We start from the raw sequence: 27102 nt of genomic DNA on the forward strand, positions 1-27102 counted from the left end.
GTCTTTAATAAATGATCCTCCATGATCACCCATCACCCTTGGAACTCAAGATGCTTCCCCATCTCCCTTCTTGCCCTCTCTAGAAAGCCACGCAAAGGGCAGGAATTACAAAGATGGCCTTGGGGCAGGAGTTTTGCCCCTCCCCCTACTAGTGTCCATTCTGATCTATGACAGTTTTAACACATAAGGTGTATTTCCCAGCCCTGTCATCACCAGATTCCATCCCTAACCCACCTACCTGCCTACATCCCACCCCCACCACCCCCATAGAAATTCTGGAGCCTCATGTATGAGTAACAATAGGTTGAACTTTCTCTAGGTGGAGGCAAAGACCAGCCCTGGCACTGCTTGAACACAGTTCAAAAGTGTTTCCTTGCCCTTCAAGAGACATCAACTTCCTGATGTTGGGCATATATTAGTCCAATCATTTAATAGGAATAAATATACTGATGCCTTTTAGTTGTGGTATTTCAGAGAACTTTCAACTCTGACCCCAAGTCACATGTAACTGCCGCTCCACTTTTTATATGGCATTGTGATTATAGTTTTCATATATATGACTGCCAGGTACTGTTAGGAAAAGCTTCCTGGAGAAAGTGAAAAAATCTGAGACCTGAAGGACACTCAAGATCTCTAAAAGGAGACAGAGCCTGTGGATTTCAAGGAACATAAAGTAGCTCAGAAATATTATGAAATGGAGTGGTGGGGGTAGGCTGGTAAAGGTTGTCTGGCTAGAACCTGAGCAAACTTTCAAAGACCTAGAAAATGTAGGCTTTCTCCTTGGGGCAAATGAAAAACAGCAAGGGAGTGAAGTAACGTTTATATCCAGCTTCCATTCCCCACACCTTTTTAATTAGTGAAATTAATTTCTCCCCCAAGAAGAACCATATGTACATTCTCATTTTCATTCACCCAGCAGAAAACTCTCCAAGAACAAAGTTGCTTGAGGTGGGAAGGAACTGGGGAGCCACTCAACAGTCTCCTCCCACCCCAACTCTGCCTCTAGGCAGGACCTCGCCTAGAATAGGTGAGGATTCTATTTCGTGTGTGTTCCTAGAGAGGATTATTCCAGATTTTGCCGTGGGTGTGTGCCCTTCCTCTTCCCATGCCAACCCAGCTACTACCTCATGGTTTACCTGCCCAGCGGGGTTTTGGAAGGCAAGGAGGGAGGTAAGGCAAGCTTAGAAGTGGAAGTGAGACTTGGACTGCTTGCTATGTGTAAGAATTCGCAAGCGTTTAGGTTAGACGCCTCAGAATCAAGAGGCTTATCTGTCAGCTTCCAAATCAATAGCGGACGAATTCGGGCGGGAGATTCTTGGGCTGGGGGAGAAAGGCAAGGGCCGATTAGCGGTGTCCGAAAATGTAGAGCCCCGCTTCAGCGCCGACCAGAGATGCCTGGCTCCTCGGAGGAGTCTCCGTAGCGCTCTCTCCAAGAAATCTCAGAATATCTTTGGAGGGCAGCGATACTGGAGAAAAGCGGTCTGGTCTGGAAGGAATCCTGACCTTGGAGATTACATATCCATCTTCGCAGCAGCAAAGCAAGAACCCTGGGCACGTCGCCCACCCGCAGGTTAGTCCTTCCCTTGACCCGGAACAGCAGCGGGAGCCGACTCTGCGCCCAATGCCCACGTGCCGGCAACAGCAGCCACGTGGGGCTTTGCGGAAACGCCTTCGCAAAGATTTGTCCCCTCCGCTGCCCAGTAGAAAGGAAGACCCGGGTGGAACACTAGAGGAAACGGTACCGGCTAGAGGCCGGGCTCGCGCGAGTCAGGGACTACCGGGGGAGGGGGGGGACGGGGGAGGGGCGGGGCTTGTGCCGGTCGCTGGCAGGGGGCGGGGCCTAGGGCTCCGAAAGGTGGGCTTTTGGACGGCAGCGGGGAGAGCAGCATCCTCGTCTCCGAGGCGTCTCCGAGGCGTCTCCGACACTCCTCGGCTTCCACCATAGAGCAAACCCCCGCCCGGCCGGTCCCTCGGTCGCCATGGAGTCCACGCTGGGCGCGGGCATCGCAATGGCCGAGGCGCTGCAGAACCAGCTGCCTTGGCTGGAAAACGTGTGGCTCTGGGTCACCTTTCTGGGCGATCCCAAGAGCCTCTTTCTGTTCTACTTCCCCGCGGCCTACTACGCCTCCCGCCGCGTGGGCATCGCAGTGCTCTGGATCAGCCTCATCACCGAGTGGCTCAACCTCGTCTTCAAGTGGTGAGACACCGAAGCCCTCGGCGTCCTGGTCCCCCACCCCCAACGGCCCTGAGTCCTGGGCAAGCCCTGATCTCCCTCAGCAGGTGCCTCAAAGGCTCGGACCTCCCCCACCACCCCGCCCCACTGAACCCATGGCCTTAAGATCTCTTCACCCCTACCCCCGGGTCCCTGACTTTTTCCTTTGAGCATCTTCATGCATTTTGGACTCAGACCTAAGAGTCCCCATCTTACTCATGAGACCAGTGTTTCTCAAACAGGCCTGATGGGAGAAATCACCTAAGGGGTGCAATGCAATATTTAAAACGCAAATACCTCATCCCACCGCAGACATACTGACTTAGAAATTTAAGGGAAGGGGTTGGGAATCTGTATTTTAAGAAGCATCTGTGGTGACTTAAGTAGCAAAAGGTCCTGCTTGTCAGCTCACTCTTTCATTCATCTATTCATTCATTTGACATAGTTGTTAAGAAGCATGCTTTGTGCCAGGCTTTACACTAGCAGCTAAGGACAGAGGGCTCAAAATTTAAGGTATGTTTCCCCAGACCCTGACCAGCAGCATAGGAAGCACTTTGAAAACTTGCTAGAAATGCAAGATCTCAGGCCCCGGGCCAGAGCTTCTGAATCAGAATCTGCATTTTAACAGGGACCTCAAGTGATTGCAGTGCATAGTAAGACTTGAAAAGCACTGCCTTCCAGGGAACACTTTTCTTCCTTCTCTCCTTCATTCACTGGTAGACTTCACACAGACTTAGAAGCCAGGAATCCCAGGCAAGTGGGTGGGGCCCCCAGGCCTTATCTCTTTGTGCCACCTGGTCTCTCTCGGGTGCAGCGGGGAGCTGTGCCTCCCCTCACCTCAACCTCTGCTGCCTGGGGGAGGGAAGGGAGTTCATAGGAGACACTTGAATGGGCTGGAATGACTTTGCTGAAAAACAAAATAGGAATTACCTTCCCTCCCACTCTTCCCTGCAAAGGCTTCATTCCTCCTGAAAATGGAAAAACAGCTGTCTACTCATTTCCTTCTTGCCTAACTGCCCTTTGCTTTGTGCTCTCTCCCCGTTCAGAGTCCGTATAAGCCTCCCCCTCTACTGTTCCCGACAGGACAGACCACTCCCTTGGGTAGACATTCTCAATGCCCGCCCCCCCCCCCCCCCCAACAAGTGACAAAGCTCCTATTCATTTCCTAAGTGTGTTTTGAGCACCTGGCGTGCGAACCTAGTGGTGAGGAGAGGCAGGTGCCTTTTGTCTCCCTCCCCAGCAGCATCTTTCTGCTCTCCTGCCTTTCCTCTTTCTGGCCACAGCAGCCTCGCCTCTTCAGGATGTGGTTTCCCAGGGTCCAGTGAAGTCACCAGCCAGGGGACTTTGAGCTTTTTGTCCTCTTTATTCTTTCTCAGCCTCCTCTGTCCATTTCCCACTTCCGTTCTCAAACAAGAGAGTCTCACCCAAGGAGTTCACATGTTAGGTAATTCAGACTGGAGTTTGGGAACTGGAGAGAGGAAGATTCAGGAGGGTCAGTGGGGAGTCTGGGAGCAACAGAAAGTCAAGTCCTGGGCTCTCTAGGAATGGGAAGAGCAGAGCTGGCCCTGCAGTGGGAGGAGTAAGAGCGGGACTAGTGAGCATTTCAGAGCATTTCAGAGCGTGCATGTGCATACACACACACACACACACACACACACACACACACACACGATCTCTTTCCTCCTTATCACTTCTTTAAAAATAGCATGTGTTCTTCTGTTCCAAGGTGAAAACTCATGGCAAGGTAATGCACAGACTTGGACTCCCCTCCCGACTCCACCCTGCAGGCCCTCCAGAGTACTCCCGGGGATCCTTCTGCTCCCGCCTGTTCCCCTGGCTGCGTGCGCATATAATGTCATGTTCTGTCTGTTCTCTTCTAGGCTTCTGTTTGGAGACAGGCCCTTTTGGTGGGTCCATGAGTCTGGCTACTACAGCCAGGCCCCAGCCCAGGTCCACCAGTTCCCTGCTTCTTGTGAAACTGGTCCAGGTAGGAAGCCCCAGATCTCCCTGTCCCAGTGTGGTTAGGGTTCAGTGAGTGTTTCAGGGTACTTTTCAGCCAGGGTGGCCTAACCAGAGGCCCAGCCTCTCAGTTACTGACCCAGAGAGCTAAGAAACCCCAGGAAGACTGATCTGAATTCCAGAGGAGGGCACCCAGGCTAGAGTGCCAGCTGCCCACCTTGTTTAGAGTAGATCTGAGAGACAAAGCAGAAGCCTGAGAGCGGTGGCCTCAGGCAGGGGTGAAGAAGGCTTCAGGGCAGAGAGAGCCGTGGACCAATGCAGGGGGTGGGCAACGGGGTTCAGCTATTGCCAGGGGCTCCTGGGTTCCACCCTCATCCTCTCACCTCAATCTTCTGGATCCTCTGGCAGGCAGCCCTTCTGGACATTGCATGATCACGGGAGCAGCGCTCTGGCCCATAATGACGGCCATCTCTTCCCAGATGGCCACTCGGGCCCACAGGTACACGTTGGCATTGCCTACCAATGAGGACAGGGGTGATGGTGCCCTGGACCCAAAGAACGCAGCAGCAGGGCATCCTGGGAGCTGGAGTTCTGGGGACCCTGGGGGCATTTGGTCAAACCATGAAGTGCTTGGGTGCTGAGGGAAGCCAAGCTGTGTGTGGACACCCCCTGAACCGTTTGCTTTTCTTCTTTGTAGCCGCTGGGTGAGGGTGATACCTAGTCTGGCTTACTGCACCTTCCTACTGGCGGTCGGCCTGTCCCGGGTCTTCCTCTTAGCACATTTCCCCCACCAGGTGCTGGCTGGCCTAATAACTGGTGAGCAACTGGGGCAACATGGTGGGCCTACGGGGTGCCACTGGCAGTGGGAGGACCCGTATAGGATCCTCCCATCGTATAGCTGACCCCAAGGCCCTTTTATACCTGTCTATTCTGCCAAGCTGCCCTTCAGCTCAGGGGGCTCATATCCCCCAAACTCCCTGAAGCTGCTGTCACCTTACTTCCCTAGGTGCTGCGCTGGGCTGGCTGATGGCCCCCCGGGTACCCATGGAGCGGGAGCTAAGCTTCTATGGATTGACCTCACTGGCCCTCTTGCTGGGTGCCAGCCTCATCTACTGGACCCTTTTTACACTGGGCCTGGATCTTTCTTGGTAAGTCCTGCTTTGAAGTTTGGGCAGGCCGGAGCCCGTTTTGCCTCACCCGTACCCAGCCCGGTGGGTCCCTGGTTTGTCGTAGCCAAAAAGGAACATGTGACCTGTTCACACAGACTCTCCTGGGGTCACAGCACAACATGGGGGTAGACTCCAAAGGGGCTGAGAGCCATTGGCCCTCTAGGTTCCAGAGGGGGGAGGTCTCTCCTGCAAAGACCCCCTCCTCCCCACAGGTCCATCAGTCTGGCCTCCAAGTGGTGTGAGCGGCCTGAGTGGGTGCACTTGGATAGCCGGCCCTTTGCCTCCCTGAGCCGTGACTCAGGGGCCGCCCTGGGTCTGGGCATTGCCCTGCACTCTCCCTGCTATGCCCAGGTACGGCGAGCATACCTGGGACATGGCCAGAAGATAGTCTGTCTTGTGCTGGCCGTGGGGCTGCTGGGCCCCCTGGACTGGCTGGGCTACCCACCTCAGATCAGCCTTTTCTATATCTTCAATTTCCTCAAGTACACCCTCTGGCCATGCCTCGTCCTGGCCCTTGTGCCCTGGGTGGTGCACACGTTCAGTGCCCAGGAAATACCACCCATCCGCTCTTCCTGACTTCAAGTGCCTCCTATTGCCACTTGCCCCGCCCCCCCCAAAGCCAACACTCCGTGATCTGTGACCTCCCTCCCCCACTCCAGGAGGCAGCCCCATCCCCTTCCGGCTCCCACAGGCCCCGGTCGTCCTCAGTCTCCCACTTCTCCAGCATCTGGTCTTCACCCCAAAGGGCCTTCTTTCTCCCAAAAATGCCGGTCCTTTTGCCTTCCCCTGAGTCCCCGGAGAGCTAAGGCAACATCAAGACCAGTGGGGTCCTGTAACACTGTGAGGGGTTCACAGAGGCCCCAATAAAAGCCCTTGAATACATCTGGATTTCTTTTTTGCCTATGCGCACATTTCCGTTGAACTTGCCTGTGTGTGTGCAAGTGAGACCCTTGCCAGGCCACCTGTTGTACACTCCCCCTCCCCCTACAACGCTTGTTTCCAGAGACCCTCAGCCTGGGCCCAGCATCATCGGCTAGGCCACAAGAGAGGTCCCATGAGATGCTATGGCTACATTCAGTGACACCTTGTCTTTAATCTACAGGACAGAGACTCCACTCCCTCCCACCCCAGCCTCCTGTTTCCTAAATTGGCCAGTCCAGGGGCTGGAGAAAAGAAGAGCCGTTTTTTTTGGCCAGGGTGGGGAATGGGAACCTCTACTCCATTTGGAAGCCCAGAGAAGAGAGACATCAGCCCCAGAAGGCACTGCCAGAAACAAGTTTATTTACATAAGACACACAGTTTAACAGATTACAAAATACTTAACTGAAATCCATATCCAGGGAGACAAAGCAAGGAGTGGGTTTACATGAGAACCAGACCAGCCATGGGAGAGAGAGAAGGGCCTGGAGCTGGGGCTCGGCATGGAGAGGCCTGGTACACTGGGCCTAGCCCCATCCACATCCCCCAGGAGGATCTAGAATACACTAACAACACACAGGACACAAGCACGCAACGAACCAGTGGTGGTGGGGCTCCTGCCCCTCCCCTGGCTCCCTCAACCCTACTCAGGCCCCCATTAGGATAATATGTAAACAGACGGTGGGCGGGGGGGGGCCCTCGGGATGGGGCAGAAAAGAAGCGTATGTGGTGTTGACAAGAGGACCGAGGAAGACGCAGCCCCCTAGGAGCCACTTCCCATCTTTGGTTTCCTACAGGCTGGACGGCATTCCCTAGGCCTTGCGGGCCCCCAGCCCCTCCTGGTCTTAGCTCCCTTGGGCTAGTGGCCAGGAGAGGCAGCCCAGGAGGAAGGGAAGCTACAGGTGAGGGCAGACTCCTGGGTTCTGGCCCTGCCCCCTTCTAGAAACCCCACTCTCACCATCCCCAGGCTTCAACGTAAAAGGCCCCAAAAGGGAGGTGGGCCAGTGACCACTGGATAGCTGGGGAAATCTGGTCCTGAACAGCAAGGGGGCTCTCACCAGCCTGGAGGCTCCACCACCCCCGGCCCTTGCAGGGACCACCTCCCCGTCCCCAGGCTGTGCCAGCAGAGGGGCAGGGAAGCCCACAGAGTAAGGCTGAGAGCAAGCCTGGTTCTAAGACTCCTCCTGGTCCCTCCGAACCCAGGAGTCCAGCCCCATCCCTCCCCACACACTTTGACCCTCTCCAACCCCTGGGAAGGGCAAAGAGGTCCTGAGGAGTATGAGGCCAGACAGCCCTGCCCACAGACCACAGGCCCACATCCTAGGGCACAAGTCTTCCCCCGGTGCTGAGGCCAGGAGAAAGGAGGAGGAGAAGGGGTCTATGCAGAGATGGTGAGGACAACAAAGAGGGAAAAGGGTGGGGAATCGCGGGGTGGGAGCCCACCTCCCCTCCACTCTGTATCTTAGACTGTAGAGCAACCTTCTGGATCTTCCCCTGAGGTTGGAGAGGGGAGGAGGGTGAAATTAAGGCATTTCCCCCAGTTAGCTGAAGCCAAGGCACCAAACTTACTGTTCCCTCCTCACTTAGTGAGACTCCAAAACTAGAAGGTACTATCTGGGCCCCACACCCACTTTAAGCCGGCCCAGTCTCCAAGGTGGAAAAGGACAGAATGCAGAGAAGCGGGTACGGGACACAGCATGGAGGTGAGGCTGGAAAGGGTACCCCCGTACCTTTCAGGGGGAGGAAACTTCTAGAGTGGAGACGTGGGTCTTGCTGGGGGGAGTTGGGCAGGAGGCCTGAGGCGGCTTAGAGGAGCAGGGGGGGGCGAGGCTGAGAGACCCACACAGCACACGTTGTTGAATGTGTGACTTTTTGTTTTTAATAGAAAAAATAAACAAAATCACAATGATGAAGCCCAGAGGGACGGGGGCCAGGGTGTCACAGGGCAGGCTCCTGTTCCATGGGCTCCTCTGCCGGCCTGTGGGAACAAGCACAGGGAGGGGCATTGAGGTGGGGGCACCGGCTTGGGTGAGGGCAGAGGTCAGGAGGAACCTTACCTGGGGCTGTGCTCCCGGGCTGCAGCAGCCTGGGCCTGCTCGGCCCCCACCGACAGCAAGGCCATGGCGCTCACAGTCTCAGCCTCCTCCGTCTCCCCTGCCTGGGCCTCCCGCAGGGAACGGCCTAGACCAGCAGCGAACCTCTGTACGCAGCTCCAGTGTTTGCCTGTGGACGAGGGGTAGACGGGGATCAGGGAGGACAGAAAGCATACTACATCCCCAGCCCTGGCAAACCCACAAGCTTCTGCCCCTTTGGCAAGCCGAGGTCTGAGCCTCTCTGCCTTGTCCCCACGCACTCTGGATCTCGATGACTTTCTCTAGCGTGGCCACTGCGTTGATGTTGGGCTTTTGTTGCAAGACTGCCTCGTCCAAGGGCTGCAGCTGGCAGGGGAAAGAAGAGAAGGCATACGGCTTATGGTGGGGAGTGGGTGGCGGTGCCTGGCCCTCTGAGCACCCCATTCAGCCCCAACCATCTCCCGTGACAAGGGTAAACAGCAGAAAGGAACCCTGAGGAACCCAGGAGGAACCCTGAGTCAGAAAGCCCTCCCTAGCCACCGGGTGTCTTTGGAACCCAGGAAAACCTTCCCAAGGGCGCTCAGTGCTGCTTAATCAGGAAAGGGGCCCTCCCTTACTGGCCTCTCCCTGGGCCCTCACCCCCTGGCTTACTAGTCCACTTCCCCCAGTGCCTCCCTGCATCCCTTACCTCCACGCTGAGCAGAGCTGAGACACAGGCCTCAGAGGCATCACAGATGGCGGTCAAGTCGTGGCCTCCCTCCAGGGCCAGCACCACCCGGCCCCCTGCCAGCGTCATCAGCTGCCTGGTTAAGTGGCCAAAACCTTTAGGGATGGGCGAAGTGAGGAAACCAAAATGGTTTGGGAAAAAAAAAAATTCAAAAGAAGATAAGAAAGGAGAGAAAAAGCAACGTGAGAGGAGGAACAAACAGCACAAAATAAAATAGTAGACTTAAACCCAGATATATATCCGTGATAAAATTCAATGTCAACGGACTAAATGCTCCGTTAAAGGCAAAAGAGAACAGGGGAGCCTGACTGGCTCAGTCGGTGGAGCATGTGGCTCTTGATCTCAGGGTCGTGAGTTTGAGACCCACATTGGGTGTAGAGATTGCTTAAATAAATAAAACTTTTTAAAAATCTTAATAAATAAAGACAAAACAGAACGAGTGGGCTAAAAGAAATTCCAATTATGTCATGAGGAGCACCACCGAAACATAGGGATCAACAAGTCCCACCCCTATGGCTCTGGGAGGAGATCTACCCTCTGCTACCCCACACCCACATGCCTGCCCGCCACCCCAAGGCCAAGGTTGGCAGAGGGAGTGGGAAGCCCCTCCAAGATGATTCCACGTCTTGGACCTGCCCCTCCGCTTTCCTCCTCCCCACCTCCGCAATGCCAGTCTATTCCTGCTCCATGCCCTCCCTCAATCCCCCAGCAGCTCACATCTGGCGGTGACAGAGTAGCCACCCAGTGGAGACAGGTGTCCCTCAACAGCATCAAACCCGGCAGAGACCAGGACCACGTCAGGTGAGAACTCGTGGGCAATGGGCATCACCACTGTCCTGCAAAGGGAGGGCCCAAGCTGACCCTGGCAGGTGGCTAGGCCAGGCCTCCCCTCACTCTGTGCCCCCCCCCCCCGAGACAAGACCCCTCACCCACACCAACCTGAGTGCCTTCTGCCCCTCCCATGGCAGGGCCCAGGGGGCTCCCACCCTGCCCTTGGCCCTTCTCAGTGCCCACCTGAAGGCCGTTAGGTACTCCACATCTCCGATGGGGGGATCCACACCTCCCGTCCATGCCACGTTCACATTGTACCCCACACCTGGCCCTCCGCCAACCTGGCAGCGTGGTGGGGAGGGGTTATTCTCACTGCCTGGGGATCCCAGACATCGGCCCCGCCCTCAGCCCTGAGTCCAGCCCTTACTCCACTCACTGCTGCTCTTGGTGGAGGGACAGTTGGCCTGCGTGGTCCTCCCGCTAGAAGCCCGGACTCCCTGGATATCAGCACCACCACAGGCCTCCCTGGCTCCCTGCTAGGTCCCATTCTGCTACCTCCCCAAGGGGCCCCATATTTGATTGAACCCAGGAACTGTACCTCTTCAGGAGCCCCAGAGCCTGGAAAGAAGTTCCCGTTGTCATAGCGATGCAGGGAGATGTAGAGCACAGACGGGTCATTGTAAAACGCTTGTTGGGTGCCATTGCCGTGGTGAATGTCCTAGACGGCAGAGGTGGGAGCGTCAGAAAAAAGGTCCAGTCTCGAGCCCAATGGTCAAAATTCCACTTGCCCCCCACCTCCACCCTATGGTGAACTCTGGGGGTGCAAGGCAGCGTGTTCTGTCCGCAACAGTATCGCCCTACACTTCTCTACCCAGGGTCTGTGGGCCAGAACATGGCACGGTACAGAAGAGATACAAAGCCGTGGGACGAATACGGCGGGTCGCCCTGCACCATTGTCCTCAACAGCGTGGAGGAAAACCTTAAGGCTAGTAAGGAACCGAAAGCAGATACACTCCGAAGGACCCAACTTACGTGAGTTTTTAAGCCAAAGTGGGGCTTCAAAGAGTCCTCCTCTTTGATGAGCACTGCTCCTGGCTACTTCCCAGTTATGGGGAGTGGCGGGTGCCTTTCCCTCTGCCGTGAGAGGCGGGGTTTGAGAAGTGGCGCCCAGGAGCAAGAGCAGAAGTGCTGGGGCCAAAAGGTCTCATCCGAAGCACAGTGCCAACATCCCAAACTCTGTGACTTTGGTCGGCTATTTCACCCAACAGCTCAGTGTCTCTCCATTTATAGAAATGCACATCCTGACTCCTACCACTCGAGACGAACCACGAGCAGTACCGTGTGTCCTGGCACACAGCCAACCCCAGTCAAGAGTACCTCTAGCAACGGTGGCAACAGTCTACACTGTTCACGGTAGAAAATCTTGGTTGCTTGAGGCTACAAGGTCGGGGCCAAGGTGGACTGGGGCTCAGGCCACTTTTGAGTCTCTCTTAGCAAGGAGGGAGGCCCATGGGAATGGGAGGGCTGGGCTGATGCTCCAGCAGGAAGATACAAGGTAAGTCATCAGGCCCAGCAGCAGTGTGGGCACCTAAGGAATAGGTGGCAGTGTTGGGGGGGGGGGTGCCTTCCTGAAGGCTGACCCTGGTCCCACCAGCCCCCTGCCTACCCAGTCCACGATGAGAACCTTGCCCACGTTCAGCTTCTGCTGTAGGAGTTTGGCTGTGATGGCTACAGAGTTGAAGAAGCAGAATCCCCTGGTGGGTGGGGGGGAGAAAAGGATGGGGGAGGTCAGCTTTAGCAGACTGTTTGCTGCATGAGCAAAAGATACACATCAGCTCAGCTGAGAGGGAGAGGGGAAGGGAGGAGGGCAGCGGGTCTAGGGCAGGGCGGGCGTGGCACTCACATGGCTGTGGATTCCTCTGCGTGGTGTCCTGGGGGCCGGATGATGGCAAATCCATTCTGAAGAGGTGCAGACAGGGGGACGGGGACGACAGATAGACAGGCAAGGTGGCCACAGAAGGGGTGGACGCAGAGGAGAGAAACACAAACCAGGCAGGGAAGAGAACACAGGTCAAAAACATGTATCCCACACACTAAGAACACAGCCGCAGGCCACGTGGGCAAGTAGACACCACCTCTGATCTCAAGAGACCCACGAGAGCATCAGATGTTAGTGCCTCTTTGCCAGTCCCTCTTTACCACTCACCCCCCCGGCTGGCCCGGGAGCCATCACCTCCCCCCCACTCTGGCACCTGAGAGTTAAGGTTGCCTGCTTGCTCAGGGGAAAGCCAAGGCTGCCCCCGTCCTCTACCCCTGAGGATGCAGGACCAGGCCACGTGATGCCGAGGCCCCAGGCACACACTCACCTTGAGCTCTCCTGCTGCCACCTTGAAAGCCAGCTCTACCAGGCAGCCCACTGCCATGCGCACGGCACTGGAGGAGTGCATCTCGTTCCACACAGTGTCACTGTCCACCTGCGGGGGCAGGAGAGCAGGCTTCAGCGTGCCCCCTGCAGGGGGAGGGCAAGAATGGGGGTGGGCACCTGGACAGTGGGCCAGCGGCCATGGTGGGCGGGGAAGGGGGGTGGGGGGCAAGAGCTGGGAGTGCCGCCCATCCATCCCTACTGGCAGGTGCCCTACTCACCCCAATGCCCCCACAAGGCAGCATGGCATACATCTTCTGGCTGATGGGGCCTGCAAGGAAGAGGGACAAAGCTACTCTGGAAGTTGCCTCAAGTGCCAAGGCTACAGGCTGGGGCCTCCAGAGGGCAGTGAGCTCCAGCACCAAAAAAAGAAGGCCAGACCCAAGCACAGGACAGGCCTCTGCACCCCACGCCAGCTGGGAGAGGTCTGTCCCCTGTCCTCGGGCGGGAACACCTTACCTCTGGGGCAGACGGCGGGGAAAAAGGGGCATGGATCGATTAGGGAGACGAGCAAAGCCCTCCCCCATCACTAAGCCTGACCTGTCACCCTCCACCCTCCTGCAATGCCACCCACACGGTGGTCTATGTGAATGGCGCCCCCTGGAGGTGTGCAATGTGGCGGCTGTGCCACCTCGGCCAAGGGTATGATCTGTGCCCACTGGGACCCACTTGCCTACGCCGACAGCTCCCTATCCCCCAGGGCAGCGCACACAGCCTGCCCCATGCCTGCTGGCTCACCAAGCAGCTTCTTGCTGTCAAGCTTCTGTCGGTTGAGGGGGCTGGTCCCATAGAGCAGGGTGTGGTATTCGGAGTGCACCGTCTGGATCTCGTCCAGTGTGGCTTTGCGACCCCGGATCCGCTGTACGGGGAGCGCAGAAGAGGCCAGTGAGGGGATGCACTGAAGGCCCAGCTCTCCCTGATGCCCAGACCCTCTCTCTGTCCTACCGCCCGGGACACATGAAGCTGCTTTCCGGCCTTAAGAGATCCAAAGGATTTTGAGAGAGTACAGTAAGACCTTGCTTTGGGAACATACTTTGTTCCGGAAACATGCTTATAATCCAAAGCACTTGTATATCAAAGCGAATTTCAAGAACCATTGGCTCAGTGGTGATCATGTGACGTTCGGCGTCCCGTACCACTCGTATTGCAAGACATCGCTTGTTTATCAAGTTCAAATTGATTAGAGGCGTCTTGTGGAACACTCGCAGAACAAGTTCCTCACAATCCCAGGTTTTACTGTATGCCCTGGCCCCCCACGTACCCCAGTCCGGGACCACCCCCGCTCGGCAAAATGCGCTATGAGGGATGGAACCGAGAGGTGGCTGAAGGGACTGACCCTGAGGTCAGGGGCTGAAAGAAAAATGAAGAAGACACAGAGAGAGGCCTCATGGACACAGAGACACAAAGGCCTGGGCTGGGTTTGGGCGGCGGGGGGGGGGGCAGGGAGCTGGAAGAAGGAGAGGCTCCCTCACCTCACACTTGCTAAGCAGGCCTGTCTCCTGCAGCCGAGACCAGATGCTCTGGATCCGGCCGGCATGCTCAGGGTGCACGTGTGTGTTCCCGCACATGCACTGATGCTTCAGCATGAACGTGTCGTAGACCACACCTGGACCGGAGACATACCCGTCAGCCAGCACCGCTCTGGGCCACGGCAGCCTGGCCACTGCCATCCCCGGCAGAGCTCACCAAGCTCTCCCCAGTCAGCCCTGGCCCCAGTACCTCCCCACGGCCACCCCGGCCCCACCCCAGCCGCCTTCCCACACACCGGCCCCTCTCCTCTCCTCCCGCGGTTCCTTTCTCCCATTACCGCCCGTCAAAAGCCCCCCCTGCTCCTCAAGCCTCAACCAGCCTGCCCCTGAATGTTTATGTATTTATTTGGAGAGAAGAGAGACAGAGGGAGAGAATCCCAAGCAGGCTCTGCGCGGTCAGCGCACAGTCTGATGCGAGGCTGGATCTCAGGTGAGATCATAGACCTGAGCTGAAATCAAGAGTCAGACGCTTAACTGACTGAGCCACCCAGGCGCCCCCCCCCCCCCACCCCCGCCACTGGTTTTGATTTCTGCACATCATGCTCTCAACACTCTACTCCCTTCAGGGCACATCCACCTTTCCCCCTTCTGTCACAGCCCGTGTGCCGTTCCCCCAGCCCCCCACACCCCACTGGTGAGGCAGGGCCATCCCCAGGCAACTGTGCCCCCTCAGAGCCCAGCATAGGGCAGCTTCGTGTGGGAAAGCTTTCTGGAATGGACTGAGGCCTCACTTTTGACCCCACAGGGAGGAGGACAGGAAGCTAGAAGGGCAGGGACCAACTGAGACAGTGAGCTCTCTTCACCCAGGGCCCCAAGGGCTTATGCGGCCATGGTGCAAAAAACAGGTGGTCCCTCAGCGGGTCGCACGAGGCTAGACACGATGCACAGGCACCCTGGCACACGGTGGAAGGACAGCTGGCGGGGGTGGGGCTCACCTGTGGTGAAGAGGTGCTTGGTGGGCTGGTCTGGGGGGCTCTTCATGCCCCCAGGGGCAGCAGGTGAGGACTGGGTACGGCCCAGGGCCTGGTGGGGTACAGTGGCCAGGCTGAGGGGTGCCTGATACACCTGAAGGGGCTGCAGCTGCTGGGCATCTGAGAACACCTGGGCAGGAGGAGAGTGGGAGGGAGCGTGAGACGCAAGTGAGGGCAAATGTCCCGGGCCCCCCAAAGGGGCCCCTGTTCCAGTCCTTCTCTTCCAAACCTCCCCCTTCCCCCATCTCCTCCCACCAGGGACAGGAGGCACTCCAGCCTTCACCATCTCCACCTCCCAGGAGATAGGGGGGTGGGGGGAAGGGATGAGTCACGCCAGAGTAGCATTGAGGTAAGAGGCTGGGAGGGACGGGGGCGTGGGAGGGGGCAGGATGAGTCAGGCCCGGAGGGCTCGGCTGTGTCCGCAATGAATGGAGTGCGTTCTAGGTGCAGGGGGACTGTAGTAACAGCGGGGGTGTGTGTGTACACACGCGCATGCTCGCAGAGACCAATGCGCAACCGGCCCTACGCAAGCAGAAACGCAGATACACAGGCCATGTGCGCGCGCGCGCGTGCACACGCGCGCACACACACACACACACACACACACACACACACACAAGCAGCCTGTGGCAAGGGCAGACACAGACACAGGGAGGGGCTGGCAGACTGGGGCACAGATGGCTCTGAGACCAACACAAGCAGCGCCCCCTTCCATAGCCCCTTGTCTCTTTCCCACTCTGCTTTGGCTCTCTTCAGAAAGCCTGGGAAGCGCAGACCAGGGAGAGGGAAAGGCAAAGATGGGAAGGGGCTGCAGGGGACAGAGGGGTGGCGATCAAGGGCCGGGGTGGAGGGAGCACCTTCTTGTAACCAGCACTGGACTCCTCCGAGTCGGGCCCCTCCTCGGTGCCGCTCTCGCCCTCCTCGTCCTTGACCTGGATGCAGTCCTCCTCCTCCTCTTCCTCCTCCTCCTCCTCCTCCTCCTCTTCCTCCTCCTCCAGGTCTTCCTGCGTACTCTCACTCTCCGTGGAGCCTTCCCGGGGGATGGTCAGGGCCCCCTCCCCAAGCAAGGCCTCCTGCTGCTCAGTCAGCTCCTCCTCTGTCTCCTCGGGGTGGGTGGTGGGCTGCCGTGGCAGCTCCCCAGTCTTGGTGAGGATCTGGGAGCAGAGCAAAGGGACACGCCGGCTGGAAGGGGGAGCGACCGTGCGGCCCGTGGCCCAGGAGGGTCCGTCCTCCCCTTGCCTCTCCCTGGTAGCCGCCCTGCCCGTACAGAGCTTCCGCGTGAGGCAAGGTGGCAACTCGGAGCAGATACGGCGTGGGGAGTGGCCCCGGGCGTCAGCCCCCGCTCCCTGCCTGCCGGCCCGGTGCCGTCCGGTGTCCTGCCCCCAGCACAGCCCTGGCCATTCGCCTCCCCCAGCTCACCTTGCCCAGCTGCAGCTGCTGTTGCTTCTGTTTCTCCAGGAACTGCTGGTGCTGCTGCTGCATGACCAGCTGCTGCAGGGCCTGGGGGCTCTGGGGTAGCGGGGAGGACTGAGTGCGGCTCAAGGGCCGGTGCCGCGGGAGCTTGCCCACTGTCCGCATGCTGGTGGCCACACGTTCACCTGTCACCAGCGGGGACTGCCCGTGGAGTGGCACTGTGCAGTGGGGAAAGGCGAGTAACCATCACTGTCGGGGCTCCGGGCTGCCCCCCCTCTACCCCGAGGCTCTCCCCCTCCTGGAACACCACCACCGACATGATCAGGAGAAACCTTGGAGGGGCCTGGGGCACCCTGCCCCCAAACCTGAGCCCCCTTCTTCCTCCTCCCCACAATGCAACAGTTTTGTAGCTCAGACCCACTGCCTCCTGCAAGCCATCCTGGACTCACCACTCTCTCTCTTTGATTCCCTTATGACTACACATACGGTCTTAGGCCCTCAGTATGGCTGAACAAGGACTAGCTTTCCCCAACGGCAACGAGACCCCCCTGATCATAGACAAGGATCCCATCAGGTGGGGAAGTCTGGGGGCCAGGATCACTTGTCTTTTTTTTTTTTTAATTTTTTTTTCAACGTTTATTTATTTTTGAGACAGAGAGAGACAGAGCATGAACAGGAGAGGGGCAGAGACAGAGGGAGACACAGAATCTGAAACAGGCTGCAGGCTCTGAGCAGTCGGCACAGAGCCCAACACGGGGCTCGAACTCACGGGCCGCGGGATCATGACCCGAGCCGAAGTCCCGAAGTCGGACGCTTAACCGACCAAGCCACCCAGGCACCCCAAGGATCACTTGTCTTTTAAGCAGAACCTCTTCTCCACCAGCTGCTTATGGTCTGACTGCCCAAAGCTGTGCCATCCAATCCCACAGTTGCAGCCACATGTGACTCCTGAGCACTTAAAATGTGGCCTGAGTTGAGATGTGCTCTAAACATGAAATACACACTGGATTTCCAAGACAGTATGAAGCACAAAGTAAATGGTCTCATCGGTAACCCTTTATATTGATTATATGTTGACATGATAATATTCCAGACCTAGCGAATTAAACGTATATCAAAGTTGGGGCACCCAGCTGGTTCAGTCGGAGGAGCGTGAGACTCTTGATCTCAGGGTTGTTAGTTCAAGCCCTTCGCTGGGTGTGCACAATAACTAAATAAATAAAATCTTAAAAATATGTATGTGTACGTGTGTATATATTAAAGTTAATTTCACCTGTTTCCTTTCACGATTTTTTTAAAGCTTTTATTTTTGGGGTGCCTGGGTGGCTCAGTCGGTTGAGGGTCTAACTCTTGATGTCAGCTCAGGTCATGATCCCAGGGTCATGGGATCAAGCCCCATGTCAGGCTCTACACTAAGCATGAAGCCTGCTTAAAGATATTCTCTCTCTCTCTCTCTCTCTCTCTCTCTCTCTCTCTTTCCCCCTCTGCCCCACTTGTGTGCTCTCTAAAATAAAAAATAAATGAAAAATAAAAATAAAAAGATTCTGGGGCACCTGGATGGCTCAGTTGGTTAAGTGTCCAACTCCTGATCTCGGCTCAGGTCACGATGTCACGGTTCGGGAGATCAAGCCCTTCACTAGGCTCGGCACTGACAACATGGAGCCTGCTTGGGATTCTCTCTCCCCCTCTCTCTCCTTCTCCCTCCCTTGCTCACGAGCTCACGTGCACACCTGTGCATGTGTGCGTGCTCTCTCCCTCTCTCTCTCTCTCTCAAAATAAACTTTAAAACAATGAAATGAAATGAAATGAAATTCAAATTAAAAAAAGATTTTAAGTAAGCTCTACACCCAACACGGGACTCAGACTTACAATCCCGAGATCAAGAGTCACATGCTCTGCTGATCGAGCCAGCCAGGCGCCCCTCTTTTTATATATATTTTTAACGCGGTTCTAGAAAACTTTAAGTTGCATATGCGGCTTGTGTTGTATTTCTACTGGACGGCACTGCTCTGGAACCTGAGCACATCGCAGCAATCGATGTCGTCGAGAACAGCACCTGGAGGGCTGGAGGTGCTCGATAATGTCCGAGCAACGCGATACAGAAGAAATCAACGATGCCATGGAGGGGAGCTGTGGTAGAGCTGAAGAGTGTCCCCGGCTACTCCCTGGTGGTTGCCTCGCGCCCTCGGAGGAGGAGCCTGACACCCACTCCCTCGCACAGCTGCCGCCCCCACTCACCAGCGATGAGGGTGCTTTGCTGCCGAGCCTGCTCCAGCAGCAGCACGTGCTGCAGCAGGGAGGCATGCCCGTGGGGGCTGGTGTCACCCTCCAGCGCCACGCCCAGCAGGCAGCCGGGGATGGAGGATGTGCTCATGAACTTGCCCGTCAGCGCGCCACCCTGCCGCAGGGACTGGAGGGCCTGCCTCTCGGCCTCCTGCTGCGTTGACAGCTTCGGGGAGGCCTGGGGGAGGGAAAGAGAGACGGAAATGAAGGAGAGGCACGTACCATGCCCAGTCCCGCCAACTTTGGATCGGCATCCCTCACCCACCCACCTCCCACCGCCCAACTCTGAGGAAGGCCATCTGATCTCCTTCGGGGCCTTGTGAGGACAAAAACCCCAGCTGGGGGCACCCAGGACCACAAACCCAGACACCAGAGGGAGGATGGGGCGTGTGCCTCACACTTACCGTGAGGTGCGAGTTGGTGACAGTGACTGTGGCCTGCAGCCCTAGGGAGATGTTGGGCAGAGAGGGAGACGTGTAGAGGCTGAACTGGTTGGGGGAGCTGTCCAGAGGGAGGGCCCGGTGCTGGGGGAGCATCTAGGGAGCAGTCGGGAGAGACAGGCATGAGAGCAGGCAAAGGGGGGGCCACCTGGGGCCGAGGGCTCTGAATGGTGCCTCGCTCCCCGCTCCCCACACCAAGCCCCACCTGGGCAGTACTGAGAGATCATAGTCCTTCAGAGGCCCATGGGACAAATCCCACTTAGAGGCAACAGGTCCCTCTAGCCTGTCCACATGGGCGGAGAGGTCCCTGCCGGGTACTCTCAGCAAGACAGACAGGAAGGAGCTGCCTTCCTTCTTCCAAGGGAAACAGAGCAGCTCTGGCCCGCCCGCCCAGCCCTCAGCAGGCCTGTACCTCAGTGGGGATGTTGGGGACTGAGCCAGTAAAGCCATTCTCAGCAATGGTGCTGTGGGAGCTGTTGGGAGAGCTGGGGCCGGAGCCTGGTGCGCTGTTACACACGGACGACACTATGGGAGAACTGGCTGTCACCTGGGCTTGCTCAGAGCCACCCCCCACTCCCAGGACCTCAGAACAGGAACAAAAGAGGAGGCCTTACCTCCAGGCCCAGCACCAGTGATCTCAACAGCTCTCTTCTTAAAGGTACTAATGACTGTCCCATCCTTGCGACGCAGGAGGGGACTGCTTCTCCGCTCAGCCACCTTCTGCTTTAGCCTCGAACGCACTTTCAAGTTGGGTTCAGAGGCTAGGGAGAAGGTAGGCAGGGCTCAGATACAGCTACACGGATGCGCACACGCCTGCAGCCTGGCCCCTTCACACTCCCACCCCTACCTCCAAGGAGCCATACTCTGGGAGGCCAGGTTGGGCACTGCTCACCTGTTTTGCGGAGGGGGAAGTCATCGCGGCTGTCATAGGGCCCAAGCAAAGGCAGTTTGTAGGAGGGAGGCGTCCCAGGGGGGCCACTCTGGGGAGGGGAACTCTGGTCCAAAGAAGCATGGTGGGCTCCCCTGGGGGGTGTGGGGTGGGGATGGAAACAGACCTAGATTATTACCCAGCCGGCTGGGCCTGCCACCTAGTGGCAGTCACATTTAGGAAATACCCACTGCATAAAGGGACAGGAAGTGAATCTGGGGAGGGGAACAAGGAGGGAAGCCAGGGGTGGCAATCTCGTCTCCTGAGAGAGATCGCAGGGCCTGTATCTGGCTTCCGGCCAGGAGCCCCCTGCCATCCTGCAACTGGGCAGCCCCTGATTGGGGGGGGGGGGGGGGGACGCACCTCTGTGACCCATGCCCGCCCAGGGCCATTACCAGCATTTGGGATGCTGTGGGAGGGAATGGTTGAGGCCGCCTGGTGTGGGCTCCTTTGACTTCGACAAGAGGAATTCCTGGAGCCTCAGCTTCACCTCAGTGCTGGCGATGGCACCTGCAGGACAGGGCGCCGCTGACCTGGGTGCTCAGGGCCAGGAGCCCACAGCTTGGGGGCGGGGGCGGGGGGGGCGCGGCAGGAGCGGGAGGCCCCAGGCCTTACTCTCTTTGCTCTTCTCCTTGTTTCGCAGGATGAGCAGCTGCTGCTCCAGCCGCTGCTTCTCCAGCTCTTCCTGCCGCTGCTGCTCCCGCTGCCGCTGCTGCTCCAGCTCCTGCTGCCTCTTGGCCGCCAGCATCTCCTGCTGCTGCTGCAGAGGCACAGGGAGGGGGGCAGGGGGAAGGAGGGATGGGGTGAGCCAGGTCCGGGCGGGGGTCGGAGGTCTGGGCAGCCCCCCCGCGCCCCCCTCGCTCACCTTGAGGTGCTTCTGCAGCTGGACCTCATGCTGCCGCGTCAGGTGGTCGTGCTGTTTCTGGAACTCGGCGAACAGGAGCTGCTTCTGCAGCTGCTGCTGCTGCTTGAGCGCCAGGAGCTCCTGCTGCAGCTGCTGCTCCCTCAGTGAGGGGTCCACAGGGCCCGCCAGGGCACCCCGCAGCTCCGCGGGGCTGGGGCTGCCTCCACCCCCGCCCCCCATGGAGCTGGGCATGGCTCCCGGCGGCACCGGCTTCACCTCCACTGCAGGGAGAAGAGACAGGCGTCAGCGAGCCCGATCCTACCGCTACTAGGCCGTGGTAGCCATGCTGGGGGCCCAGAAAGCTCCCCGGCAGGCCCACTAGACCCAAGAGAATAGATGGCAGGCGGGGTGGGGGGGTGGAGGCAGTCAGAGCCCTCTGCTCCACAGAATCAGTGTTCTTCCTTAATTGAGGTCCAAGCCATGAACTTCAGTAAGAAAATACGCAAAAGCGTGAAGCACGGCACCGGGAAGATTGTGAGTGCTCGACGCGTAATAAATTGTCTTGTTAACACCACTGGGCATCTTACACGAGTTACCTTCCTAACGAGAAAGCCGGGCTTTAGAAAGGTGCAAGTACAGGGACACCTGGGTGGCTCAGCCGGTTAGGTTAAGCGCCTGACCCTTGATTTCAGCTCAGATCGTGATCCCGCCGTTTGTGAGATCAAGCCCCGACTCGGGCTCCACGCTGAGTGTGGAACCTGCTTGGGATTCTCCCTCTGTCTCTGTCTCCCCACCCCCCAAAATAAATAAATAAAGTTAAAAAGAGAAAGAAAATAGGTTGTTGTGTTTTTAAAAGTTTTTTTAATATTTATTTAGTTTTGAGAGAGAGAGAGAGACAGAGAGACACAGAGCATGAGCAGGGAAGGGTCAGAGAGAGAGGGAGACACAGAATCCGAAGCAGGCTCCAGGCTCGGAGCTGTCAGCACAGAGCCTGACGTGGGGCTCGAACTCACAAACTGTGAAATCGTGACCTGAGCCTAAGCTGGCCGCTCAACCAACTGAGCCACCTGGGCGCCCCGAAAGAAAAGAAGGTTTAAGTACATGACCAAACACACACAGCCAGGTGATCAAAGAACCAGAATGTGAATCCAAACCCTATGCTTTTAACCACTATCCTTCCCATGCCGCCACCCCACCTCTCAGCATCACACATTCCCTGCCAAGAAACCTAAAGAAACTGAAGCACAGAGGCTGGTTCTAGAACTGATGGGGCTGGCAGCCAGGGCCCTTGGGAAACCCAGGAGAAGCCTGTGGGGACCCTCAGGACACCCGTACCCTTTCCCCTTTTCTCTGCCCCACACCCAGCTAGGGAAGATGGGGCCCAAGGGAGAGGCTGTAAGAATGGGGGGGGGGGTTGGAGCAGGAGGACTCAGGGAAAGGGGGTGCAGGGCTGCACCAAACCAGGGACAGGAGGGGGCTGGGAGTCAGACTCTGCTTCCTTTGCTGGATTATCTCCTTTCAACAGTTTTATTGTAATTACCCTGAAAATGCCGCTATATATAGAGTGAGCCAAACAGCAGCTGTGCCTGGGGGGAGGGGGAATGAGAGAATGGGCGGGCAGGAGCAGGGAGGAGGTGGGAGGAGGAGACAGGAAAGGAAAGGGAATCAGACAGGAAGAAGGGTAATGGCAAGGGGGGCGGAGGCTGGAGCTCAGGCAGAGATCTCAGAACTCTGGTCTCAGGGAGAACCCGCTGGGGAGCGGAAAGGGGTGGAGCGGTCTGCTGGGTCCCAAGACTTCGGGTCCAGGCCCCCATGCGGGCAATGGGCTGAGGGGGCCCCAGGGAGAGGCAAATGTTCCAATGGGCTTATGGGAAGCATGGGTCTCGACCTCTTGATCCCTGTACACTGTCCTCTGGTCACTGAATGTCACTCCCCACCACTGCCCCGTGGTTGCCAGGGCAACTGGGCAAACACCACACCAGCAGGGAGCCCCAAGCCCAACCCACACTCCACAGAGCCTCCAGCAGGAAGGGGAAGGCAGGCTACCCACTGCCTAGGAAGGAGGAAGTGAGAGAGGCAGGGCCGACCCACCTTGTTTCTTTTCCATTTCATTCTCCAAAGAAAGCCCTCACTTTTCTCACTCCAGCCCAGGGACGCCACAGGGAGCTGGGAAGACCTTCCTGTGGCAAGGAAGGGCCTGGAGATGGAAGGACCCCAACATCTTGGTGGCTACCAGTGTCTCCTCCCCTCGTAAGCAGGGGTCTGCCCAGGCCCCCATCATCGATCCTCATCGGGAGTGGAGAGGGAGCTGGGAGAGGACTAAGGGCTGAGCTAAGAGAGGCTTCTAGACCCTGTGCAACTCATGGGCCTGGATCTCTCCAGGGAACCCATACTGAATGAGTGTCACCCAGGCAGGGGCAAAGCCTGCTGAAGGCTAAGGCCCCGCTACCACCCTTATGCCTGAATATGGCCCCTGGGACCCAGTGGAGGTGGGGATGGGACGGTAAAGCCTGAGCAGAGTATCTCGGTCCCCACCAGCCCCTTCTCCGCCCAGCACTGCTAGGCACATTCCTCTGCGGTTTGCCCGCCAGCCACACTGACGACTCTGTGGCCACGAGGCCAGAGCCACATGTGCAGGAGTGGCCAGATGTGGCCAGGAGGGTGGGGTTCCATACACAGACACACACACACTCGCTCACTTTCCCTCCCAACCCACGTCCTGCCCCAGCACCGGGAGGAAGCGCCCTCGGAAAGGCCCTGCAAAGGGCTTTTCTGGAGGTGGCCGACCCCACCCAGGGTGCAAAGCAGGGTGACAGCAAGGAACCAGCAGCCAGCCTCAGGTCTCCCCAGTGCTAGAAGTGCTCAACAAAGCCCCAAGCCGGCTGGAGAGTTATCTATTCCTCAGTGAGGCTGGCTTGGCCCGTGGCACTCTGACCACTCAGCCAAGAGGAGGACAGGCTTCAACCTGCTGCTCCCGCCGGTGCTGGGGCTGCTGGGGCTGCAGGAGCCGGATGCCTGCCAGCCTGCCTGCCCAGGGAAGGGCAGGGGTCCAAGCACTCCTGGCTCCCAGCAGATAACCCTGCTAGGGATGGAACTACAGCCAGCAGTGCTGGCTTCCCTTGCAGGAGCCCTGCAGAGAGGGCACGGGCTCAGGCAAGGGGAATCTCCCACCAGGGCTCCCACGCAGCCGCCGCCACAGCAGAGATGCTAGGCCCCAATGCAGTGGGAGCCACAGCCCCATTGGTATGCAGGTGGCAGGACGGCCAACGGGCTCCGGGAACAGCCTTGTTCCCATGCAAGCAGGAAGCACAGCCAACTAGAGAATGTTAACCTGCAGGCCTTGGGAGGGCCTCGACAAAATGCAGCACCCCAGGGCTCTGCCGGGTCATAACCTGGCTCCATCTATGATGGAAGGGGTGACGGCTGGGCAGCTGGAGTCAGGGAAAGGATGTGGGGGAGGCACAGAACCTCCTGGATGAAGTCTGCTGGGCACAAAACCTAGAGCCCGGCTGGCCTTGCACCCCCTAGAGGATTTGTGCCCTCTGCCAGCTTGGCATGAGCGGAGCAGGTGGCAGTGGCTGCCATTAGAACCAAGCACCTGGCAGGAGAAATGGGTGTGTCAAGATAGGAGAAGGCTCTCGACCGCCTCCTGGTGGACCAAGAAAGTGGGAGGACGTTGGAAAGGGAAGAAAGGGGGGTGGGGTGGAATTTTCCCTAAGAGGAAAGGCTGGGAACTCTGGCTAGCAAAGAGCCCCCTGAAAGGCCAGGAGAGGGATCAGTTGGGAGGGCAAGGCCCTGGGTCCTTCCCCCAGCCCCCATGCCTCCTTCTGACAGAGAGCTGTAGAGGACAGAGTGGAAGCCAGACAGCCCACACAGTAATCTCTCCTACAGAGGGAAGCTAGAAGGGTCCAGGTCTACCCTGCTCCATACTCTACTCCTGAAGGACTCTGCCCCCTCTGCCTGGGAGTGGTGGCCTTAGTAAAAAGTGGCAATACCATCCTGTCCTCGGCCTTCTGCAAGACTGACTCACACTGCCTCCGTGGAGAAGCCCCGGCACAGGTAGGTGAGTGGGCAGGGCTGCGTATTTCTAGCCATCAGAGTGGCCCCACGCATACCGGGCGCTGGCTCAGAAGGGGCCACCCTGCCTAGCTCCCAGGCACACCTGGGCAGTGGCGAAATCTTAACGATGACACTTCTCTCCCATCCATCCGGGCCTCCCGCCTCTCCGTGAACCCCAGCAGCCCAGTCGGGGCTCCCACGGCAGATGGTTCGGGCGGCGCAAGCAGAGATAGCCTGGCTCCTCAGGGGGAGATAGTACAGGTGCTGACGGGACAACTTCTGGGACGGCCACCAGCACAGCCTTAGACCAAAAGGAGTGTCCGGACAAAGAGGGACAGAGCGGGCAGGAGCTCTGGGACAGGAGGAGCAGGTTTTCGCGGTACTTTGGGAACAAGGGTTCAAAACGAAAAACAAATCTGGTTGCTCCAGGGCACGGCCAAGCTGTCCTCCTGCTCTAAGCATACTGCAAGCCATGCCCCAGCTCCAAGCCCTCAAATGGAGAAATCACCAACTCCAGAATACCTGTCACCCAAACCCTGGCAGCGGATAGATGGCACCTTTCATTCCCCCTGGAGAAGATGTAGATGGAAGGGGCCAGCACAGCGAGTGGACCCGTCCAACAGACCTAAAAAGCTTAACGCTGGGTTCTAAAAAGACCCTGCTCCCAGGAGCCACCAGCCACAGAAGGCTAGGGGGGAAGGAAGGGACCCAGGGTACACAGAGTGTGAGAGAGGGGTGAGCTGAGCGGTTTGGGACAAACAGGACCAAAAAAAAAAAAAAAAAAAAAGAATGAGGCCTCTGCAGATACGCCCTGGATCTAAGGAGCTACCCTATCAAAAGAGGGGAAGGGGGGAAAAAGGCCTTTGAGATCATTGTTTCGGCCCCCTCTTTTGCACAAACCTCTTAGGCCTCTGTGTAGAAGATTCCACCGGCTAAGTAGCAGGGAATCACACCCTCTGAACACTAACCTAAACAGCCTGGCTCCAATGCAGGGCATCCCGGGCCCTCCACACCCTCCAGCCTGGATAACTGGCCCCACTGGAGAGCAACGCGTGGGCGGCACCTTCCACCAGCACCCCGTACCCTCAAGAGCTCCCTCTCCACGCGGGGCAGTCAGCAGCTTCCTTAAATGGCCAACGACCTCGTTCTGTCCCTCCGGAGAATGGGAAAAGGGGTTTGTCCTTTCCTCGGCCTTTGGGAAGGAGGCAGGGAACAGCCTTTCACACTCCTCCCCGTGATGCCGATGACTCCTCCCCACCAAGGACGGTTTCCCAGGATCTATTTCTGTGCTCTTACGTGACTAGTGAGGCCAATTTAGGCTCAACAGGTTCTACCACAATTCAGACGGTATTTCCACATGTGCGAGCTGGGGAAGACTCTCACCTAGCAATCGTCACAGCTCCTCACGTAACGCAAGCAGACACATCACATAATGGTTAAGAGCCAGGGCTCTGGAGCAAGAGAATGCCAGGGTTCAAGTCAGGCTCCGCCACTTCCCAGGGCAAGGCACCGAGCACCTTCTCTGTGCTCCGTGCGGGCATCTGTGAAATGGGAGTAAGACTAGTACCTTCCCCCCAGAGCGCTTAGGCTCAGGGGAGGACACGCCGGGGAGCTTGGCGCTGTGCCCGGGAAGATCTCAGGAGATGCTAGTCAGGGCTGTTACTAATGGCTCCTGGTATCTGTTTCTATCCTCGACCCCTCTGGCAGTCTAGGTGAAGATTTCGGGACCACTTCTCAGAATGTTTCTAAAGTGCATGATACAAAATACTTAGCACTACGCCAAGCTCAGACCCCCGCCAGAGCGAGGCCTCAGCTCTCTCATTTCAGACTGCTGCAAGGTCACTCTGTGGTCCTGTCCCGATCAAAGCCCTGCCTGTGGGGCACAACATGAACTGGACCAGCCAGCGGCGAGAGATCCCAGAGCCAGAGAAGGAATCCTGGGAACGGCCTCCTCCCAACCACAGCACATCCAGGCTGTTTCTGCTGCTTTGCTACCTCCAAGAAGGGCCGCTCTGTCCTCTGCGGCTCAGCCCACGGCCGTGGCATCCCTCTGGTCCCTCAAAAGCATTGCTTAGCCCAGAGGAGCAAAGGTTTCGATCCCTGCTCTGGGGGTCCCGACTCCAAGCAGTCAGAAAGCCTTCTCTGGTATCTAACCTCACTCCACTGCAGGCTCCAACTGTCTCCCCAGTACCATCCCACATCTTCCTGGGCCCCTCTTCTGGAAAGGCAGAAGCAACGTGCAATTGACTTCAGAGACTCTCAGAATATCAGTGCAGGATGGGCTCGCAGATCAGCAACTCAACTTCCCAAAGTGACAGAGGACAGTGAGGCCACAGATCAAAGAGATCTGTCCAACATCATCTGGAAGGGAGGCAGGGGAGCTAA

The 27102-nt window shown here is 57.6% G+C and overlaps 2 protein-coding genes across 5 annotated transcripts in view; one reads left to right on the forward strand and one right to left on the reverse strand.

Moving 5' to 3' along the window:
- Positions 1-1811: 1811 nt before the first annotated feature.
- On the forward strand, positions 1812-6222 carry G6PC3 (glucose-6-phosphatase catalytic subunit 3). Its single transcript, XM_015542759.2, has 6 exons — positions 1812-2197; positions 4093-4199; positions 4580-4670; positions 4869-4987; positions 5178-5319; positions 5553-6222. Exons 1-6 carry the CDS (start codon positions 1980-1982, stop codon positions 5914-5916), a joined length of 1041 nt encoding a protein of 346 aa, XP_015398245.2. The 5' UTR covers positions 1812-1979; the 3' UTR covers positions 5917-6222.
- Positions 6223-6621: 399 nt separating this feature from the next.
- HDAC5 (histone deacetylase 5) overlaps positions 6622-27102 on the reverse strand; it is a 38300-nt gene continuing 17819 nt past the window's right edge. For all 4 annotated transcript variants that reach the window (XM_042965660.1, XM_042965658.1, XM_042965657.1 and 1 more), the window contains 24 exons: positions 20680-20939; positions 20430-20574; positions 20210-20324; positions 19779-19909; positions 19501-19647; positions 19299-19411; positions 18851-18982; positions 18402-18624; positions 16170-16381; positions 15608-15904; positions 14715-14880; positions 13723-13856; positions 12989-13109; positions 12472-12521; positions 12195-12302; positions 11732-11787; positions 11495-11582; positions 10427-10546; positions 10072-10169; positions 9775-9893; positions 9019-9152; positions 8612-8696; positions 8316-8481; positions 6622-8236 (listed from right to left, as the gene is read on the reverse strand). In XM_042965660.1, coding sequence (XP_042821594.1) covers positions 8197-8236; positions 8316-8481; positions 8612-8696; positions 9019-9152; positions 9775-9893; positions 10072-10169; positions 10427-10546; positions 11495-11582; positions 11732-11787; positions 12195-12302; positions 12472-12521; positions 12989-13109; positions 13723-13856; positions 14715-14880; positions 15608-15904; positions 16170-16381; positions 18402-18624; positions 18851-18982; positions 19299-19411; positions 19501-19647; positions 19779-19909; positions 20210-20324; positions 20430-20574; positions 20680-20939 — 3260 coding nt within the window. In that variant the 3' untranslated portion in view covers positions 6622-8196. The remainder of the gene's footprint in view (positions 8237-8315; positions 8482-8611; positions 8697-9018; positions 9153-9774; positions 9894-10071; positions 10170-10426; positions 10547-11494; positions 11583-11731; positions 11788-12194; positions 12303-12471; positions 12522-12988; positions 13110-13722; positions 13857-14714; positions 14881-15607; positions 15905-16169; positions 16382-18401; positions 18625-18850; positions 18983-19298; positions 19412-19500; positions 19648-19778; positions 19910-20209; positions 20325-20429; positions 20575-20679; positions 20940-27102) is intronic.

This window comes from Panthera tigris, chromosome E1 (assembly GCF_018350195.1).
Source record: "Panthera tigris isolate Pti1 chromosome E1, P.tigris_Pti1_mat1.1, whole genome shotgun sequence".
Taxonomy (NCBI): domain Eukaryota; kingdom Metazoa; phylum Chordata; class Mammalia; order Carnivora; family Felidae; genus Panthera; species Panthera tigris.